Source organism: Mirounga leonina, unplaced genomic scaffold (genome assembly GCF_011800145.1).
Source record: "Mirounga leonina isolate KUSES-001 unplaced genomic scaffold, KU_Mleo_1.0 Mir_172, whole genome shotgun sequence".
In the NCBI taxonomy this organism is placed as follows: domain Eukaryota; kingdom Metazoa; phylum Chordata; class Mammalia; order Carnivora; family Phocidae; genus Mirounga; species Mirounga leonina.
In genome coordinates, this window is record NW_023270442.1 from 13,749,061 (window position 1) to 13,770,704 (window position 21,644).

At 41.4% G+C, this 21,644-nt stretch overlaps 1 protein-coding gene across 2 annotated transcripts in view; it reads right to left on the reverse strand.

Moving 5' to 3' along the window:
• The window catches only part of TMEM50B (transmembrane protein 50B), a 34,831-nt gene extending 13,958 nt beyond the window's left edge, over positions 1 to 20,873 (reverse strand). Inside the window, exons 1-2 of one of the 2 annotated variants that reach the window (XM_035017622.1) lie at positions 20,730 to 20,873; positions 367 to 472 (exon numbers count right to left, since the gene is read on the reverse strand). In XM_035017622.1, the coding sequence (XP_034873513.1) occupies positions 367 to 465 (99 nt within the window). In that variant the 5' untranslated portion in view covers positions 466 to 472; positions 20,730 to 20,873. Of the gene's footprint in view, positions 1 to 366; positions 507 to 20,729 lie in introns of both variants that reach the window. The other variant, XM_035017623.1, reaches the window with a different exon arrangement.
• Positions 20,874 to 21,644: the final 771 nt, after the last annotated feature.

The following is a 21,644-nucleotide window of genomic DNA, read 5'->3' on the forward strand; positions in this document are numbered from 1 at the left end:
CCTACTGCTGTCTACACATCCTGAATCTCGCTGAGTCACAACACTATTGGTTTTCAAGTTCTGAGCCTCTGATGAGCTTACGGGACTTAGACATATTGTATCATTAGCTTAAAAATGCTACTGCTTATGATAATTGTATTATCACTTGAACTGAAGAAAAGATATTAAGCTCAACAAATTTACAAAGTCAAACGAACCCAGGGCCTACCATGTTTTGTTCAGTCATATCTAGAATTCTAATTGTTCATACAAGGTAACATTGAAATAAACAGTTCTGAAAGGGTATTCATGGTCCAAAGGAATCGACATTAATTTTCAGGGCAAAGCATGAGGCAGCAAGGTCACCGACCAGGCTTTTTCCCTTACCAATATGCCTGCCACCACAGAAGCCACGGCATTTCTTCTCTCACTCCAGTCAATACATTCGCATTCTGGCCAACGGAAATTATCGAGGAAGCCTGCCATTTTCACCCTGTAAGCATGGATTTTTCATTAAACTCTGTATTCTACAAATAAAAAGACAAAAAATAATCACTCTGAGGAAATGTTTTTAAGAAGTGAAATATCTCTTCCTTTCTTAAGGTCTTAAACAGAAATTTGCTTTGGGTCCAAACCTAGAGTTAAGGAGAAAAATTAAATACTTCGATGAATACCTATTGACAGGTACGTAGGACTGTGTTGGGACACAAGGGGGAGCTCATTTACCAAATGAGCCTGCTGCTTTTAAAACACGTCTGCAAATTCCTTGGCACTTCCACTTCACTGAGAAATCAATCTATATCCCTCCCCTTGAATTTAGGCCAACAATAAAAACTGGCTGAGCAATAGTAGAGGAAGGGATGCTATGTAACTTCGGCCATACAACTTCTAGGACTAGATAGTAAAACGCAATGCAGCTTGTAGCTGGTTCTCTGGAACACTGGTACCAGAGTTCTGAGTTGCCATGTAAGAAATCCAAGGTCACAATGCTGTGAGGAGACTGGCCCCCAGTTCCCAGCCAACAGCTAGCCTCCCGTGCCAGAGGTGTGAGTAGCCATTTCTAGGTGACTGGCGTGCCAGCTACCGCACCCTGTCTGGTACCCAGACTTCCGGCTTTACCCAACGAAGCCCCAGATATATGGAGCAGAGACACCATCCCAGCTGTCTGTGTCCTTTACCAATTCCTGACCCACAGTAAACCATAGGCATAATAAAATGGCTGTTTTAACTACTAAGTTTTGGAGTTATCAGGAATGCACCAATCGGTAACTAGAAGGAGAAAAATCATGTGCATAAAGAACTATAAGGGTACAACATGTGAGAATTTTCAAAAAAAGTACATTCAGATGAGGTGATCCAGGAACACCTTAAATTCCAAAAAAACTATTTGAAAGCACTGAAGAGTGCTGAAAAGCAGGCAGAAACTGGAGGGAATTTACCCTTGAAAGAAAACACAATGAGTAAGACCCACTTTTATACAGCTTTTTCCACTGAAGAACCCCCTAGCCTCCCACTCCCAGCCCAGTTGAGTCTCTGTGGTGCATCGTGGCTAAAACTTGAAAAAAATACCATAGTCTTTTTGGTTTGAGGTATAAGAGGATGGAGTTCAGGATTATTAGAGCAGCCGGGAACTGAGAGAGGAAATCTTGGAAAGGGGTGAGTTACAGGAAGGAGCCCCAAACACTTCAATATAAACTCTCTTTAAATTATCTGACTAACCCCCCAAACAGAACACCCATGGAGGAAACTCCAAGAAACTCAGCAGGGAAAAAAAAAGATAGCTGGAAGGCTAAAAGAACTAAGAGTTCCCCTGTGCCCACCGCAAGATATTTTAGAGCTTGAGTTCCACTAAGTCAGAGATCAGTAAACACCGTGGCATTATCCTAATAAGGTGTAAAACCAAGTGTCTATAATTTCAAGGTGATCAGCCAGCATTTCATCCACCTGTTAGAACAAAAACTGACACCCTTCAGATGAAGATAACTGAATTGAGAGTGTCTATAACGTATCATCCACAATGTCTAATATGTAGTAAAAAATTATTAGGCATTCACAGAAGCAGGAACAATGTGATCTATTTTCAAGGAATAAAGAAAAAGAAGTCAATAGAAATAGACCCCAAAATGACTCAGATATTGAAATTAGCAGACAAGGACTTTAAAGCTACCAATATAAACCATTCAAAGACTTAAAGGAATATGGTCCAAATAACTAAACTGATGGAGGATCTCAGTGGACAGATAATTTTTAATGTAAATTTTAAAACTGAAAATTATAATCTTTGAAATTTTAAATTAACTAAATGGCTTTAATAGGAGATTAGAGACAGGAGTAGAAAAGGGTAGTAAACTTGAAGAAAGATCAAAGGAAATTATCCAGTCTAAAGAACAGGGTTTTTTTTTTTTTTTAAGGGATATTTTTTTCTGAGGAATAAAAATGAACAGAGCCTTGGTGAACTAAGGATCACTAGTAACTGATCCAATATATGTTTAACTGGGTCCCAGAAAAAGACAGAATGAGGAAAAAAAAATATTTGAAGAAATAAGGGCCAATAATTTCCCAAGTTTGGTGATAAATATTAATTTACAAATCCAGGAAGCTCAGCAAATTCCAAAGAGGTTAAACAGAGAAAACATCATAATCAAATTGCTGAAAATCAGAAATAAAAGAAACACTTGACATAGTTTTAGGGGGAAAAAATCAACTTATCATAATGACTGACTTCTCAACAGAGGCCAGGATAGTGAGAAGAATTTCTTTAAGTGCCTTTTTTTTTTTTTTAAAGTAATCAATCCCAGTATCCAGTGAAAATATTCTTCGGAAGAGAGCATGATAGGGGCGCCTGGGTGGCTCAGTCAGTTAAGCATCCAACTCTTGATTTCAACTCAGGTCATGATCTCAGAGTCGTGAGATCAGGCCCCTGAGCTGAGCATGGAGCCTGCTTAAGATTCTCTCCCTCTGCTCCTCCCCCGACAGCTAGTGCACTCTCTCTTTCTCTCTCAAAATAAATATTTTTTAAAAGGGAACATGACAGTCATTCTACTACCTATCTACCCAAGAGAAATAAAAAGACACACGTACACAAAAACTTGAACACAGGTGTTGACAGCAACATTAGTCACACTAGCCAAGAAGTATAGCAATCCAACATATATCAACTGATGAACGGATACATAAAATGTGACATATCATACAATGGAATACAGATTCAGTGATAAAAGGGAATGAAGTACTGACACATGCCACAACAGAGAGGAATCTCAGACACATTATGCTAAGTGAAAGACATGAGACCACATCTTGTATGATTCCATTTATGTGAAATGTCCAGATGAGGCAAATTTATAGACAGAAAATAAATGTGTGGTTGCCTAGTGACAGTGGGGGAGAGTGGAATAGGGAGTCACTGCTAATGGGTACAAGGTTCTAAAATTAGACTGTGGTCAGACCATCATAGGGGAAGGGAAGAGAGAGAGAGATCAAGAAATAGACTCTTAACTACAGAGAACAAACTGATGGTCACCAGAGGAGAGGTGGGTGGGGGGAAAGGTGAACTAAGTGATGGGGATTACAGAGGGCACTTGTCTTGATGAGCACTGGATGTTGTATGGAAGTGCTGAATCACTAAATTGTACACCTGAAACTAATAGTACACTGTATGTTAAAGAAAGAATATAAATAAAAACTTAAAAAAAGAAAATAAGATTGTGGTGATGATTGCACAACCCTAAATATACTAAGAAAACATTGAATTGTACACTTAAAATAGGTGAATGTTATCATCTGTACATCTCAATAAAGTTTTTTTTATAAAAATGAGGATAAAATAAAAATATTTTCAGGTAAACAAAACTGAGATAATTCATCACTAGATCTGCACTAAAAATAATGCTAAAGGAAATTCTTCAGGCTGAAGGGAAATGACACCAGACGAATCTCAGATCTGCAGGGAGAAATGCAGAAAACCAGAAATGATCAATATGTGGGTAAACAGACAATCTTTTCTTCTTTTACTTAAAAGATAACTATGTAAAGCAAAAATTAGAACTGTATAGCATGTCCACAAAGATGAACTTATTTCTAAACAGTATATCTTCAAATAATATGCTTAAATATGGATTCAGGTGAAATACCTCTAAATTTAATGTGTCCAATTATTCTGAAAAATAAATACAATTTATTACAATAAATTATACATTATAATTTATTATAAATACAATATATTATAGAAGGTCCAAACACTGGAAACATAGGCTGGGAGACGATATTTGCAAAACAAATATCTGACAAAGGATTTGGATCTATAATATAGAAAGAACTAAACATTAGTAATAACAAGATAAAATATAGGCAATAAAAAGTACGTAAGACTTGGGCGCCTGGGTGGCTCAGTTGGTTAAGCGACTGCCTTCAGCTCAGGTCATGATCCCGGGGTCCTGGGATCGAGTTCCTCATCGGGCTCCCCTTGCTCTGCGGGGAGCCTGCTTCTCCCTCTGCCTCTGCCTGCCACTCCCCCTGCTGTGAGCTCGCTCTCTCTTTCCGTCAAATAAATAAAATCTTATAAAAAAAAGTACAGAAGACTTGAGCAAACTTGAAATAGGCAAAAGACCTAAAAAGACAATGACAAGAAGCACATAAAAAGGTATTCAACATTGTCAGGCATCAGGGAAGTGCAAATTAATGAAATATAACATCTCACATCCACTAGAACAGCTAAAATTTAAAAGATTGACAACTCTAAATGTGGGTGAGGTTGTAGAACAAGTGGAAATCTCATATATTCCTGGTGGCAGTTTCTTATAAAGTTAAAAATAAACCTCCCTATAACCCAGCAATTCTATTCCTAGGTATTTGCCAAGGGAAGTAAAAACACATATCCATGCACAAAAATGACTTAGAGAAGAAAGTTTTTAGCAGTTTTATTCATAATAGCCCCAAACTGAAACAATCTAAATGCTCATCAACAGATGGATGGATAAACAAGTTATGATCGAGGGGTGCCTGGGTGGCTCAGTTGGTTAAGCATCTGCCTTCAGCTCAGGTCATGATCTCGGGATCCTGGAATCAAGCCCTGCATCAGGCTCCCTATTCAGCGGGAAGCCTGCTTCTCCTCTCCCTCTGCTCCACCCCCACCCCTGCTTATGCTCTCTATCTCTTGCTCTCTCTCAAATAAATAAAATCTTTAAAAACAAAAAACAAGTTATGATTGATTCATACAATGGAATACTGTTCCGCAAGAGAAAAGGATGAACTGATATATACAACACAGAAAAAAAAAAGTAAGCCCTCAAAGACATGATTTAAGTGAAAGAAGGCGGACACAAAAGAGTACATGCTGGGGGCACCTGGGTGCTCAGTTAAGCATCTGCCTTCAGCTCAGGTCATGATCCCAGGATCCTGGGATCAAGCTCCGTATGGGGCTCCCTGCTCAGCAGAAGCCTGCTTCTCCCTCTCCCACTCCCCCTGTGTGCGTGCGTGTGTGTGTGTCACTCTCCCTGTCAAAAATAAATAAATAAAATCTTAAAAAAAAAAAGAGTGTATGCTGTATAATTCCATTTAAATGCAGCTTAAGAAGAAGTAAAATTAGTCGACAGTCTCAGAAATCAGAACAGTGCTTGCCTACAGGGGGTAAGGACTGACTACAAGGGAAGGGAACTTTTGGGGGGGGGCAGTGACGGAAATGTTCTATATCTTAATTGGGATAATGGTTATACAGGTACATACATTATCAAAAGTCACTGAAGTGTACACTTGAGACCTGTGTATTTTACAGTATGTAAATTTTACTTACAAAATGTTTTTAGAAGTTTATCATTCAGATATGCTTTAGCTACACTGAAGTCCTGCACATTTTATCACTATTCTGCAGATATAATAATGAATTATCATCAAAGATTAAATATTAACTAGTTAATAGGAAGGGAAGGTCACCATGAATTTAAGACAATGTCTGAAGTTAAGTCTTATTTCCAATTATAAAATTCATTTCCCATATATTAACCTAATTATAAATAGTTCTAAAGTAGAAAATATATAGCTATTTGCATACAATGATTTCTGAAATGTCATGATCTCCTCTCTTCTGGGGCTTAAACTGGAGGGTCAGGGATGGAGTGAGGCAGAGAAACATCGAAGTAATACAAATAATTACTATGGAGGAAACGTGCAGGATCCTAACAGGGAATAAAGGGGAGACCTGTTTTAGAAAGGGTGATTGGGGGGCGCCTGGGTGGCTCAGATGGTTAAGCGTCTGCCTTTGGTTTGGGTCGTGATCCCCACATCGGGCTCCTGGCTCTGCAGGGAGCCTGCTTCTCCCTCTGCCTCTCCCTCCTGCTCGTGCTCTCTCTATATCTCTGTGTCTCGAATGAATAAAAATCTTTAAAAAAAAAAAAAAGGTGATTGGGGAAAGCCTCTATGAAGAGGTAACTTACACTTGCTAAAATCTTAAAACATACTAAAATTTAAAAGCTGAGTAAAGTTAATTAGATTAAGAAGCAACAAAAGAGATTGAGGAGGGCAAGGGAAAATTATATACAAAGCCCCTAGGTCCCTTTGGTACCAGCAAGGAAGAATTAGCTGGTACCAAAGAGATTCAGGACACAGTAAGTTAGTGGAGCAGGTTGGCTTGGAATAAGTTTGGAGAGCGACAGATAAGGCTGGATCACAGATTAACCCTGACCTCGTGAAGGATTTGGGTTTCACAGCCCTAACAGGAAACCAGACGAAGAGCTTTAAGGTGAAAAGGAGCCAAGGCCACCAGGAGCCCAGTCGCTATGGTAAACATTTAGGAGAGGAAAGGGAGAGAGAAGGCTAGTCTATTAAGAACGAACCCTCTCAACTGGGAAGAATGCCTTTCACAGGAGTTTTATTGTTGATAGTCACCAAAAGATAAGCATATTTTATCATGACACCATGTTGATTTAACATAAACTGACAATACTCCGAACACTGGCTCCCTGGCTTAAAGTGGAAACAAGTACACAATACTTAATACAAGATAACAAGCCTTTGGAGACTCAATGAAGGCAAAGACTACTCGGAGAAAACCTAAATGTTCAATGATAGAATAAATAGTTCAGTAAAATAGTTTACTTAATGCAAACATTAAAAATCTATTTCTGAAAAACATTTAATGGCACAAGTAAATGGTAATGGTTAATACTACGTGAAAAAAGTAGGTTATTAAAACTGTATGTATAGCATTATTTCCTTTTTCGAAAAAAGAACTACCAATCTACATATAAAAACACATACATAAGTAGAAATACCAGAAGAACAAACACCAATACTTTTATAATATTATTATATATATGGGTGATAGGATCACGTGTTTGTTTTGTTTTTTGTCTATTTTCAAAGTTTGCAACTCTTAGCATGAATTACTTTTTAAATACCAAAATTTCGAAAGTTTCAAAAGTTATTATAATTAACATAATGAAGTGCTGATTCTTCTTGCCTGTTGAGAAACTTCTTTGTACAATGTAATAGGTCTGTAACTGCTTTTAATAAACTCAGGACTTTTTTGAGGTCAAGCAAATTATTGGTAGGTTCTCCCACAAAACTGACTCTCGTACCAAGTGAAAACAAAACAAAACATAATTAGTGAACTGAACTAATGGATTACTGGTCCAACCCACAAGTCTTGTAATATATTAGATAGCAATTATTCCCATTACTAAGAGAGGCAACTCTTTATAAAAGGGAATAGGAATCCTTTTCAGAGGGCATTTTAAATGATTCAACTGTCAAAATTTCATTTCCAAAAACTCAGTTTAGGAAACCCAAGGACACTTGCAAAAGCAAGAGGAGAAAACAACTACACACTTCAACATACAAACACAGTCTGAGAAATTTCTGTATGCATCAAAGTCCCAAATAACATCTAATTCAGAAATGTTCCCATTAATCAAATTTCTGCACTACCATCTATCTGTTCTGCCATCTCTCCACTAGTTGTTAAATGCTACTAGTGTGAGGCACTGAGTATATAAAAACGATTAAGGCAATCAATGTAGAGAATAGTCTAGTTAGGAACATTGTCAGAACATTGTAATTGCATTGCAATATGGGCCATAACACACATACATTATGAGCTATAGTGTAAAAGTGCTACAACAGAAATGTGAAATAAAGTGTCAAAGGACAGTATTTGCCAGGAAGAGCTGAGGGAAGTTTGACAGAGGAAGAGCAAACTTAGCTGGGTTTTGAAGCATGAATAAGAGTTTGGCAGATGAAAAAGAAGGAAGAAAATTCTGGGCTTGTAAGTAGGGAAATGACAAGATCATCTCTGTAATTTAGGAAGATAATGCTGGCAGCAACTGTGTGGAGGAGGGACTGAAGAGAAATGTTAGCCACCTGCACTCATTCCAGACAGGGGGGGAATAAGGATGCACACGGAAGCCACACCGGTACAAGCCAAAGAAAGGGTTTTTATTTGAGGACTACCAAGGGGCATTATCAATAGGAAGGGAGAAGCTAAGAATGACAATGGCTGGATGCCTGGTGCATGGTGAGACACCATTAGCCAAAACAGGAAAGGGAGAATGGAAGAGGAGAATCTGAGCATAAGGTATTTGAAAGGACTAAAGAATATTCAGGTAGAAAATACCCAAGACAGATGTACAGGAACCACTGAAAGAGTGGCTTAAGACAGAAATACAGATTAGAAGCTCACAGTAATTCAGTGGTAACTGAAGTCACAGGGCAGTTAAGGTATCTCAGGAGAAGATGTGGAGGAGGACTGAAGACTGATTCAGTGTTCGTCTCTGACTGCTGTCCTTTCTGCCTTGAATTACTGTATGCAGGCACTAGAGCAGACCTATGGATATGATGGCACTGAATCAGCCCAAAACTCTAGAGCATGTACTGAATATTTACAGAACACCTCCTACGAGCAAGGCAGGGTGGGGAAAATAAAGATGAATAAAACAGCCCTCATCATCAGATTTATAAACTAGCAATCAATTAACATTTTGTTACATTAAATTATAATTTGTATCATTAAAAAATCCATTACAGGGCGCCTGGGTGGCTCAGTTGGTTAAGCGACTGCCTTCGGCTCAAGTCATGATCCTGGAGTCCCTGGATCGAGTCCCGCATCGGGCTCCCTGCTCGGCAGGGAGTCTGCTTCTCCCTCTGACCCTCCCCCCTCTCATGTGCTCTCTCTCATTCTCTCTCAAATAAGTAAATAAAATCTTTAAAAAAAAAAAAATCCATTACAAAAAAAACAGATGAACAAAATAAAAAACAAAATATAAATACCATTCAAGATCCTATGTCTACATAGCCAGAGCAGAACAAGTTGACTTAAATGAAACAAAAATAAAAGCTCTGTCTTCCCCACTCTTAGCAGTACTACTATTAGTTACAGGATGTGTACGGGTGTTACGCGCTTTACAGACCACTCCAGTCCATCCTCAGAAAAACCCTGTTCACGGGACTATTGCCTTCAATCCTCACAAATGCTCTAAGGCAGTCCCTGATATTATCTCCTATTACTGAAAAGGTTTAGAGAATGGTTAACACCGCTAGCAAGGAGGAAAGCTGGGATCGCCAGTGAAGTTCCTTCAGATCTATTCCAAAAGTCTGTGCTTATGACCATTACAACACTATACTGCCACCCATCATCAGAGACGTTCACAGTATTTACCCCACTTCAGGTTTCATAAAGAGAAAATTATTGTTCTGCTGCCTGTGGTGAGGAGACCAAGAAGAACAAGATAGAAGAGGAACAGACTGAATTTAGAGGAACTCTGTGATCATCTGGAAATAGAAGAAAGCAGTCCGATGAGGTCTACAATGATTGTGGTGATAGCTGCTGATTCAAATCTTGCCAAAGGAGTATGAGGAATAGCTTCTCTTCTTGGTTTGCTATAAACCTGGTTTCTAGACACTCACAGTGTGAATATTTTATAGGCCTTAAAATCCAACAGCATGAATTATTCAGAGATGTAAGTACTTCTGGAAAAGACGTTTTACATACTTTATCTCAGGGAAGGCTTATTTGCCTTCTGACCTATAAATCACATATAACAAGAATAAAATGTAGTAAGTACAACCAACTGTGGTAAAAGACTTAAATCTAAAACCAAAGTAAAGGACAGGGAGCATAGATTTTTTTCAAGAGACTTTAATTTTGTAACTATATAATCTCCCCCAGTAATATCCTTGTTAACAACTTTTAATTATTCAAAATGTGGGTTATTGGCAAATCCTCCCCTCCACTACTTCTCTATACAGTTGATTCGCAGACTGAAATAGCAATCCCAGATCCATACATCCAATTACCTGCAACACATCCCCTGGCTGTCTCAAAGTCACCTCAAAAATCAACATATTGGGACCTGAGTTCATGATCTCCTCCTCCAAACCTAATCCCCTTCTGGGATTCCCTACAATGAATGAATCATCATTCATCCAGCTTTACAAGCCAGAAACCCAGGTGTCATCCCTGCTTTTTCTTTCTTCCCTCTCACATCCAATGCATCACCTGAATATGCCTCCTAACTTTGCTCCACCTCCACCACCACCTGACCCGAGTACTGTCCAACTACCACCACCTCCCAACTGATATAGCCACATCCACTCCTGCCCCCATCAATACGTCCTCCAAACTGCAGCTGGAATGACTTTTGTTAAAAAGGCACAAATTTGGTATTTCCCTCCTGCTTAAAACTTTAAAAATTTCCCTCCCATTTCTTTTAAGATAAAGACAAAAGTCTATAGTACAGCCCAGTCCTTACTGGCCCCAGCTTCCTCTTATAACACTCTGTCTCTTTCCTACAGGTATCCTGGTTTCTCTTTAGTACCTCATACCTGCTCATCACCTCATCTAGAACCTGCACACCTCTGTCTGATACCTCTCCATTCCCAGCTCACCTCGTTAACGTCTACTCACACTACAGAGGTCAGCTTAGCTATCACTTTTTCACTCAAATATCAGCTTTCCCTTCCTCAGTGAATGTTTATTTACAATGTCTATAACATACCAGGTACTGGACACATCAATGAACAGATAAAAAGTACTGTCTATATGGAGCTTGGTGGGGGAGGGAACAATAAACATAATTTTTTAAGTAAATGATATACCATGTTAGAAAGTAATTAAGTGTCATGGGGAAAAAAAACAAGCAGAGTAAGGAACATTAGGAGTACAGGCGACAGTGGGGCCAGCTGAAATGTCAAATTGGTGGTCAAGAGAGGCTCCACTGAGCAGGTACTAGCTGAGTGAAGACTTGAAGGTAGGGAGAGAGTTGGCCCTCTGGATATCTGTCAGAGAGAACAACAGCAGGGCGAAGCCCTGAAGGCAGTGTCTGGGTATTACCCAGTGTGGCTGACGCAGAGTGAGTGAGAAGGGAAAGTAGGAGAAAACAAGATCAGAGAGGTAACAGAGGCAAGGAAGGATACTTACAGAGCCTCGGAGGCCACTGTGAGAACTCTGGTTTTTACTGATTGAAATAGAGAGCCATAAGAGAGTGCTTCGCAGAGTGACGTACATTTAAAAGGATCCCTTAGGCTTCTATGGAAGAACAGACTCTAAGGGCTAAGAATGGAAAGAGAGAGACCAGTTCATAGGCTACCAGTTCACAGGCTACTGAAATATCCAAGTGAGAGATGATACTGACTTTCCTGACTTCCTAATTCCCCTAGTATTACATTATTATTCTCATTTTTTGATAAATATTTACCTCCCCTGTAGAGGGTAAGCTCCATGAAGGACAGTCTAAGTCCACTTTCACTCACTGTGGCATTCCCAGAGCCTAGAACAGTGCCTCATGCACACTAGGCTAGGCACTCAAATACTTGCTGAATGACTGACTCTACATAGCTTTCAAAATGTGAAATGCATACATGTTTCATTATCCTGTCATAAAATGAGAGTCAACTTTATACCTAGGTTTATTGAAACTGATAATCTGGGGGCACCTGGGTCGCTCAGGTGGTTAAGCGTCTGCCTTCAGCTCAGGTCATGATCCCAGGGTCCTGGAATCGAGCCTCGCATCAGGCTCCCTGCTCAGCGGGGAGCCTGCCTCTCCCTCTCCCTCTGCCTATCGCTCCCCCTGCTTGTGCTCTCTCTCTTCCCCGTCAAATAAATAAGTAAAATCTTAAGAGGAAAAAAAAAAAGAAATGAAACTGATAATCTGTAAAAGCTGGTAATAAAAAACGTCATTTGGGTGAGGAAAATAAGTTCTGCTGTGACAGTATATTCAAACATATTATTTCTTAAATCATCTTCCTTGCCTTCCCAAGTCCATATTCTGCCAGAATTTTCTCTCTAAAACTCAGACCATTCACTCGTGCCATTCACTCACAAACTTCCAACAGTTAGTGAGATAAATTCCGAAATGTACAGGCTACTTGAAATCTTTCCATAACACAGCCTTCTTATCTCCTGCTATCTTGACATTATACCTAAAGCCACACAGAGACGGAAGGGGGAAGGCAGCCAACACTTGTTAAATACCTCCTGTGGGGCAAGCTGCTAAACTGTATATAGCTGTATTTATATTTCATATGTTTATATTTATGTATCTAATTTAGACAAATATATTCAGATATTTCACATATCTAATATAGATGTGTATTACTATATTAGATACCTAATATATAATATGGTCATATATACTATATATCTGATATAATAAACATCTATATTAGATATATGAATTTAATATATATCTATAATATATTTTTTAAAGATTTTATTTTTATTTATTTGACAGAGAGAGACACAGCGAGAGAGGGAACACAAGCAGGGGGAGTGGGAGAGGGAGAAGCAGGCTTCCTGCCGAGCAGGGAGCCTAAAGCGGGGCTCGATCCCAGGACTCTGGGATCGTGACCTGAGCCGAAGGCAGACGCTTAACGACTGAGCCACCCAGGTGCCCCATATACCTATAATATTAAACACACACATACACACACACACACACACACCCTTGGAATGCCCCTTTCATCTACTGTCTACAGGCAAACTTCCAATTCAACCTTCAGGACACACATCAAACATTTCCCTCTCTAGGCGGAATTAGCATAAATGCTTTCATGAGTTTTTGTTTTGCTTTAATAATAGCACATCATGTTGCAGAGCAATTACTTTGTGTGTATGCTTAACAAATGGTATTCAAATAATGTCTAAAAAAAGGGGGAAAAAACCACGAGGAGCCCTGCTTCTAGTACTGGCTCTGACATTCTTTAAGTTGTGACACTGGCCCATGAGACAGGTGGACTAAATCAGCAGTTCCCAAACACAGGTCTGTGGAACAGTGCCAAGATAACCTCATAGTAACTTGGGAGTTAAAAAAAAAAAAGGTAATTGGGACCCCTCCCCCAAAGATCATAAAGTCAAGAGTAATGCCAAGTTACCTATTTTTTAAAAATTCCCAGGTTAAAAAAAAAAACAAAACACCAAACTTCCCACGTAAACCATAGGAATCACTACACCAAATTCACTCAAGGTTCCCTTCCACTGCTAAGATTCTAAGCAGCACCATCTAGACTGTAATGAAACAGTCTCCAAGAGCAATATGAGCCAGAAACTTCATAGGATTTCAACTATGTCAAATCCATTGATAATTAATTTCAACTATGTCAAAACATACAATTAACAAACCAAATGAAATGTACAAACCTTCGCTGATTCTAATTTCAAAAAAAAATTTTTTAAGGCAGTCTGGGCCACATGGGGAAATTTGAATACAGGTCAGACATTAAAAGACATTACAGAATTATTTTCTTGGGTATGATAATGGTAGAATTGTGGTTATGTAAGAGAATGATCTTGTTTTTAGAAGACAAATGCTTACATATTTAGGGGCTAAGTGTCAATGTCAGCAACATACTATCACATGATTAAGCAAAGAAAAAAAATAAAGCAAACAGGGCAAAATGTTGAATGCACTGTTTAACTTTGCTATATATTTACAATTTTCTGTAATAAAAAAGTTGAAAAAAAAACAGGAAGGCTTACTATCATGAATTGCAACCTAAACTCAGATAACAGCTACATAAAACAAGAGCTGCTCCAGCCATAGCAATATTCCACTCACTCTCTGAGACCATGTTTACCGAGGCTCTCCAGCAGAGCCCTACTGAGGCACCTTTACATCCTCTGGGATTGCTCAGTAAATGCCCTCCTCCCCAGTTCAGAGAAACTGGCTCCAGGGTCACAGCTCCCAACCCACACAGATGAAAGGGAACCCTCTTTGCAAGCATTGCTGGGAAAGCAAAGGTATTTCAATGAGTTCAGAAAAGATCTACAGTAAGAATATTCCTAAAAGGCTCAAAGGACGTGGACACCTTGAAGTACCAATTACCATCTTTCAGCATTAACCACACAGAGGCAGCAAAAAGGACGGGCTTTGAGGGCACTTGGCTAACTCAGGTGGTAAAGCGGGCAACTCTGGATCTCAGGGTTGTGAGTTCAAGCCCCACATTGGGCACAGAGCTTACTTTAAATAAATAAGTAAGAAGAAAAAAAGAAAAGTACAGGCTTTGGAAGTGAGCACTGGCTTGGGCCCATTCCCACATCCAGCCTCTTCCCAGCTGTGCCTACTTGGCCAGGTTCATGTATCCATTCTACTCTTCAGGGAACAGTTGCTGTGTACCAGCACTATGAGTTTTAAATTTCCCTAGGCTATGGTTTTCTCGTATGTAAACTGGAGTGATGACAGCACCCCTCTCAGAAAGTGAGAATTTTTTTAAAGAGTCTATTTCGTTATTTGATAGATAGCACAGGTGCGCATGAGCACAAGCAGGGGGAGTAGCGGAGGGAGAGGGAGAAGCAGGGAGTAGCAGAAGGAGAGGGAGAAGCAGGCTCCCCACTGAGCAGGGAGCCCGACGCAGGGCTCAATTCCAGGACTCTGGGATCATGACATGAGCCAAAGGCAGACGTTTAACTGAATGAGCCACCCAGGCACCCCAGAAAGTGAGAATTAATAATAATAGCTGTGTCCAGCATGTATGACCATTCTATACCACAAGCATTCCCTACCAAAAAGAAGGTGCACATACATATGACTGCTTTGTGGCGAACACTCTGTTCCTGGCAATACTGCTACGACTCATCCGTCCAGAAAAACTTATTGCTTGAGGTGGTGATAGCAGATTGCACATAAGCATCTCATTTTGCTCCGCCCTGAAGCTTCACTAAAACTACAATAAAGGGAGTTTTTTTTTTTTTTAAGATTTTATTTATTTATTTGAGAGAGAGAGAATGAGAGAGAGCACATGAGAGGGGGGAGGGTCAGAGGGAGAAGCAGACCCCCCACCGAGCAGGGAGCCCGATGCGGGACTCGATCCCGGGACTCCAGGATCATGACCTGAGCCGAAGGCAGTCGCTTAACCAACTGAGCCACCCAGGCGCCCCAAGGGAGTTTTTAAAAAGTCATAAAGTCCTAATGATATGGAGAACAGAAGAGGAGACAAGAGCGATGAAATTCTGAAAGCTGGAAAGCAGATGGGCAGTGGTGACTGAGTTAGCACAGCCAAGAAAGCTGAATTCCCAAGCCAGCAGTAGGGAGAGCTGAAAACCAACCCAGGAAAGACCTGGGGGAAGCAGTTATAAAGTTAAATCCCAGGGTGACTGGGTGGCGCAGTCGGTTAAGCGTCTGACTCTTGATTTCAGCTCAGGGACATGATCTCAGGGTTGTGAGATGGAGCAAAGAGTTGGGCTCCATGCTGGGCCTGGAGCCTGCTTAAGATTCTCTCTGCCCCTCCCCCTCCCTCTCTAAAAAAAAAAATACTGGAAGGAGATAACAATGGAGCACTAACTTCAAAATTCTGAAGGAAAATTATTTTCAACTGAAATTCTATTACCAGAAAAAGTATCAATGAAGTATGAGTATTAAGAGTCAAGACATATTCAGACAGGCAAGGTCTCCAAAAAATGTAACTCTTCTTGTCAAGAAGCTACTAGAGTTTGAGCACCACTCGAGAGAATAAATCAATAAAAGAGAATACAGGATACGAACTTCCAGTTATAAAATAAATAAGTTGGGAGATGACAAGTACAGCATAGGGAATAGAGTTGATAATATGTTGTATGGTGATGGATGGTTGCTACACTTATTGTGGCAAGCACTGAGTAATGTACAGAATTGTCAGACCACTCTATTGTGCACCTGAAACTAATGTAACCTTGTATGTCCTACACTTCAATAATAAAAATATTTCTTAAAAGGGAGAGAATCCAGGATACAGGAAAGATCGGACACAGGAGAACTAAAGAGAATCCAGCTGCGCCCCAGACAAGGAGGATAACCAGGCCAGACTGAAGTAGTTGGATTAACTCGAGACAGACATGTCCCAGCTGCTATGCCAGCTTTTTTTTTTTTTTTTAAGATTTTATTTATTTATTCAACAGAGAGAGACACAGCGAGAGAGGGAACACAAGCAGGGGGAGGGGGAGAGGGAGAAGCAGGCTTCCCGCGGAGCAGGCAGCCCGATGCAGGGCTCCATCGCTCCCAGAACCCTGGGATCATGACCTGAGCCGAAGGCAGACGCTTAACGACTGAGCCACCCAGGCGCCCCTGCTATACCAGCTTTTTAACCTGACGACTGAATGCCCCGAAACCTGGCCCAGATTCCTATCTGTACTCAGCTGGGCTTGGCTTGATCTTGATCATATGATGATACAGTTCTTGCTCCCCTTCCAAGCCCTGCAGCTGCATCAGCACAGGCCACTCGCTTCCTCCACAGAAAGGTTCTGCTTTGACTGACCCTGGTAACTGCAGGCAGGCCACGTGAGCTAAAAAAGCAGAAAATACAGAGTAGCTCACTCTCTCATTTCTGCTGTCCTTCCAGTACAGGCAGATCTCAGAGATATTATAGATTCGGTTACAGACCGCAGCAATCAAGTGAATATCCTCGTAAAATTAGTCGAATGAATTTTTTTTTGTTTCCCAAGTGCTTATGAAAGCTATGTTTACACGATATTGTGGCCTGTTAAGTATGCAAGAGCACTATGTCTAAGAAAACAATGCACATACTTTAATTTAAAAACACTTCACTGCTAAAAATTATGTGAAGCATCATATGAGTTTTCAGCAAGTCATGCAGATCACACCATAACAAATATAATAATAAACAAGTTTGAAATATTGCAAGAATTACCAAAATGTGACACAGAGACATGAAGTGAGCAAATGCTGTTGGAAAAAAGGTGCTGACAGGCTTGCTCCATGCAGGGCTGCCACACACCTTCATTTTATTAAATAAATAAATAAATAGATAGATAGATAGATAAATAAATAGATAAATAGATAGATAAATAAATAGATAAATAGATAGATAGATAAATAAATAAATAAATAAATAAATAAATAAATAAATAAGGCAGTATCTGCAAAGCACAATAAAACAAGGTGCCTGTATGTGATCCACACTCGAGCCTTCCAGAAGCCTTTACTGTGGTGAACCCCACTTCCTAGGACTCACTCATAACACTACCCACTAACTTCCTCAGAAAGGCCTCCTATAAACAGCCAAGGAAGGGGAAGCCATTCTGTTCTGTTCATCTTTTCCTGGAAATCTTCATCTAATAGTAACAATAACGTGCTTTCCTTACGTGGTCAGGTCTGGGCTTACAATTATGAAATAAAATTTTAATCTCAAATTTAGAAAGCTCTAGTATTTTCTAATAAGCCTGTTTGGAATTCATCTGCACTCTGGGGAAAATAATTAATAATAAAATTAATAATAACTGTGGCGCCTGGGTGGCTCAGTTGTTAGGCGTCTGCCTTCGGCTCGGGTCATGATCTCAGGGTCTTGGGATCGAGCCCCGCATCGGGCTCCCTGCTCCGCGGGAAGCCTGCTTCTCCCTCTCCCCCTCCCCCTGTTTGTGTTCCCTCTCTCGCTGTGTCTCTCTCTGTCAAATAAATAAATAAAATCTTAAAAAAATAATAATAACTGTAATTAATAATAATTATTTAATGAAAAACCCACTGTTAATAAAGACACAGTTTATAGTCCTGTAAGGTTTAGTTTAACTGGAGAAATTAATAAGGTGTTATGATTTTTCTAGCCTGGTAGAAAAGAATAATCCCAAAGGCATGATGATTTTGTTGCTGTGTGGAGTATTAACCAATTATATCTAACTCGGCAATTTTGTTCAGATATTCCTTTCCCTGGGGACTATATATATATATATTCCTTAAATTCTCTTAAAACCAGCTTTTCGTGGCACTCTCTATAACAGTTAAATAAAACTCTGAAACATGTTCATTACCTATTTGCGTCATCTTAACACTATTCATTCAAAACCAAATATATTGGTTAGGATGTGTGTCTGTTGTGTGTGTGCATTTATGTATATGTGTAAATATATATGTATATGTGTATATTTATGTATATATGTGTAAAGCTTATTTTAAAAAGCAAAAGAAAGATTAACAAATCAGAATAGAGGCTACCTCTGGAAGAAAGATGCAAATGTTTTATTTCTTAATCTGATGGTAGATACAATGATTATAGCAATCATATTCTTTAAATATATATATATCATATATGTATATATAAAATCACGTATTATCATATATATGCAAATATATATATACACACACACACACGTATGTTTGTATGTTCTACACACTTTTTTTTTGCACCTGGGATACATTTCACAATAAAAGAAACATTTAAAAAAGGGAACAAGAATTTGTTATGACTGGATATTCAAGGTGCTTACCACAGGACAAAGTACACAAAATACGTCTGTTCACAAATCTCTTTCTGAAGGCCTTCTCTATTTATTCCTGCCAAGCCAATCAAATGAATGAATATAACCTTAAAGTCCACACCACTAAGTGGAAACAAGGTTTAAAAATTCACCATTATTTAACCAGGTCCTCGAAATTTTCTTGATCCAATCTCTAAATATAAAAGGACACACAGATTCTAAGACATGCACTTAAACAAATTTGCTACTGCCTCTAAATTATAAAATCTTCTAAGTTATAAAAACGATTCCTGGTGAAAAGGGCACTCACATTATACTGAAGTACAATAATCTGTTTAAATTATCTACCTGAAACTTATCCTACAGTGGCAAAAGGATTTTCATGCAACAAGGCTTTTAACAGCTAAAATCCAGAAACATCCAAAATGTCCATCAGTACAGGACCAATAAAACATATTAAAGTACACCTAAATAAAGGCATACTATGCAGCATTTTAAAAATGAGGTAGGTCCACACATACACATATGGAAATGTGTCCTGATATTATTATAAGTCAACTGCCCAACAGTTATGGGATGATCTCTTCCTAGGGACTGGAACTGAAGATCTAGAGGATGAAAAGTGAACAAGGAATTCCCACTTTTTACTTGATACACTTTCGTGCTGTTTGAACTTTTCACTTGATACTCTTCTGTAACGTTAAATTTTTTTTTACAACCTAGATATATTATTGTTATCACTTAAAAGCAGCAAATAAGGATAAACTAATCAGATAAATGTTCTACCTTGGACTCCATAAGTGAATTCATTAAGACCGGCCAGTTAGAGCTGCGGTAATCCTAGTGGCAGAGGATGGGGTTGGGTGGGGACGGGAGGGCGTGTCTCCGGAGGAGGAAAACGACATCCTCAGGCTGCTCTCATTACACCTGCTTTTCCTGCAGCATCAGTATTCAAGATAACTTTTGGTTTTCATTTTAAGAGCGAAGACTCTTGCAACACTATAATCGGTAAAAATGTTTAACGTGTGTTCTGCGTTTGAAACCTAAGCGGATTTGAAACACGAGAGGACAAGTAAGGGACTGAAGATGATGGGGAAAGAAGAGTGACAAGCCCGGGAGTAAGAGCCTTGAGAACTGTTAAGAGAAGGGATTCACGGTACAGGTAGACGAAGAGTGTGAGGGGAGAAGAGAAACTGTCTTTGAGAGGCACCATGGTGATGACACATTTACTCCAATCGGAGGCGTGACTCCCGCCCCCACAGACAGACAGACATAGACACACACACACGCACACGCTCACCGGGCACTAACAGCAAGAAGGGAGCGAGCACAGTGATCTCACCGCTGCTTTGGCTTTAAAAAGGTCATATTTCCATCTGAGATTAAGCACCTTCAGTGATTAACTCGGAACCCAATTTATTGGTTAAAAACCAAAATGGTTTTCCCCAGCTCAACTACCACTGCCACAGTGGCAATTCTCTGCTGCTGCTTACCTAAAAGGACCCTCCACACTTTACGAGTAATTACCAAAAGAACGCTGCGCCTCGAACATTTCCTCCTCCCACCTCTGTAGCTGACTCTCCTAAGGGCAGGGTCGGCAAAGTCCACAGAACACTGACAGTATTCACAGGAATGGTCCGGAGCACACGAGAGGGGCGACGAAGTACCTGAGTCGCCCCAGACTCCCCGTGCGAGCCGTCCACCGCCTGTCCCCCCTGCCCGTCGCCCTGGGAAGCCGAGAGGCTCGAGATGGGAAGCTTCCAGACCTCCCCAGACCAGCAATGGACGGCCGGGTAACGCGGCGGTGCGGGCGGCCCGGGTCGAGCGCGGATCCCCGCGCGTCACGGCCACAGTCGGCCCGAGGGGACGCGGGCCGGGCCGGAGCGAGCGTCGGAGGTCTCCGGTCCGCAGGCTGGCCCGGCGCTCCGCGGGCCCGTTCCGCCGGGCGGCGCCGGGCGCGGGAGAGGCCGGGCTGGGCGCCGCCGCACCGCGCAGGCCGGGCCGGCCGGGGGCGCCTCTCTGCGCGTGGACGGCGGGCGCGAGCCCCCCGCGCGCCGCGAGACCGGCCGACCGCACTCACCTGGCCTCCCCGACACCCACGCCGACCCCGAGCGCGCGCTCAGAGGAGGTGGCGGCTGCGCCCCGACCCGGCCGGCGTCCACCGCTCCACCGCAGGCCCGGGGAGCCGGGAGCTGACGGCCGGCGCTCGGCTAGAGGGGCCGGCGGGGCGCGGCGCCGTGCGCACCGCAGCGACCAATCGGCACGCAGCAAGTGGCCGAAGGGGCGGGGCGGGGCTCGAGGGGCGGGGCGGGGCGCCAGGGGGCGGGGCTCGAGCACCGCGACTCTGCGGCTCCGGGAGCTGTCGGCTGACTGCTGCGCCTTGGAGTGCGCGGCCGCGTGCACCTGACCGGTAGTGCTGTCTTCCAGACGGCGACTGGGGCCGGGTGCCCACCGCTGCGTTTCTGCTAGCGGACTTCGAGTGCAGCATCCGTGAGCTCACGCGCGCGGGGAGCCCAAGACCAGATGGCAGGGACTTCTTTGCCTATAGGCCCAGCGGCGTTGGCCGCGCGAGCTGCCCACAGTAGGGCACTTGCTCCAGAGAAGGGTTCTGAGGAACTGAAGGTCTGTAGGGATGCCCTTTTCTAATCCCCGCCACTTAGCAATGGAAGCCTGGAAAAGTGAAGTTTCTCATCCAGGGCTACCAACTAGTACTGTTACCCGAGGTAACCAGCACGGTACAACTAGTCTTCTAATTCTGCCTGATGCTTTTTCAGGGATCCACCCAGACTTTTGGCTTCCTTATAGTCAGGTCTCTTCCAGCTGTCTCCTTTCTTTCTTTTTCTTTTTTTATAATTTATTCTTTTAATTTAAATTCAATTAGCCAACACCAACTGTCTCCTTTAAAGACTACATCTTGTGGTGCCGGGCTGGCTCTTTAGGTAAAGCATGCAACTCTTGGGGTCATGAGTTCAAACCCCACCTTGGATGTAGAACT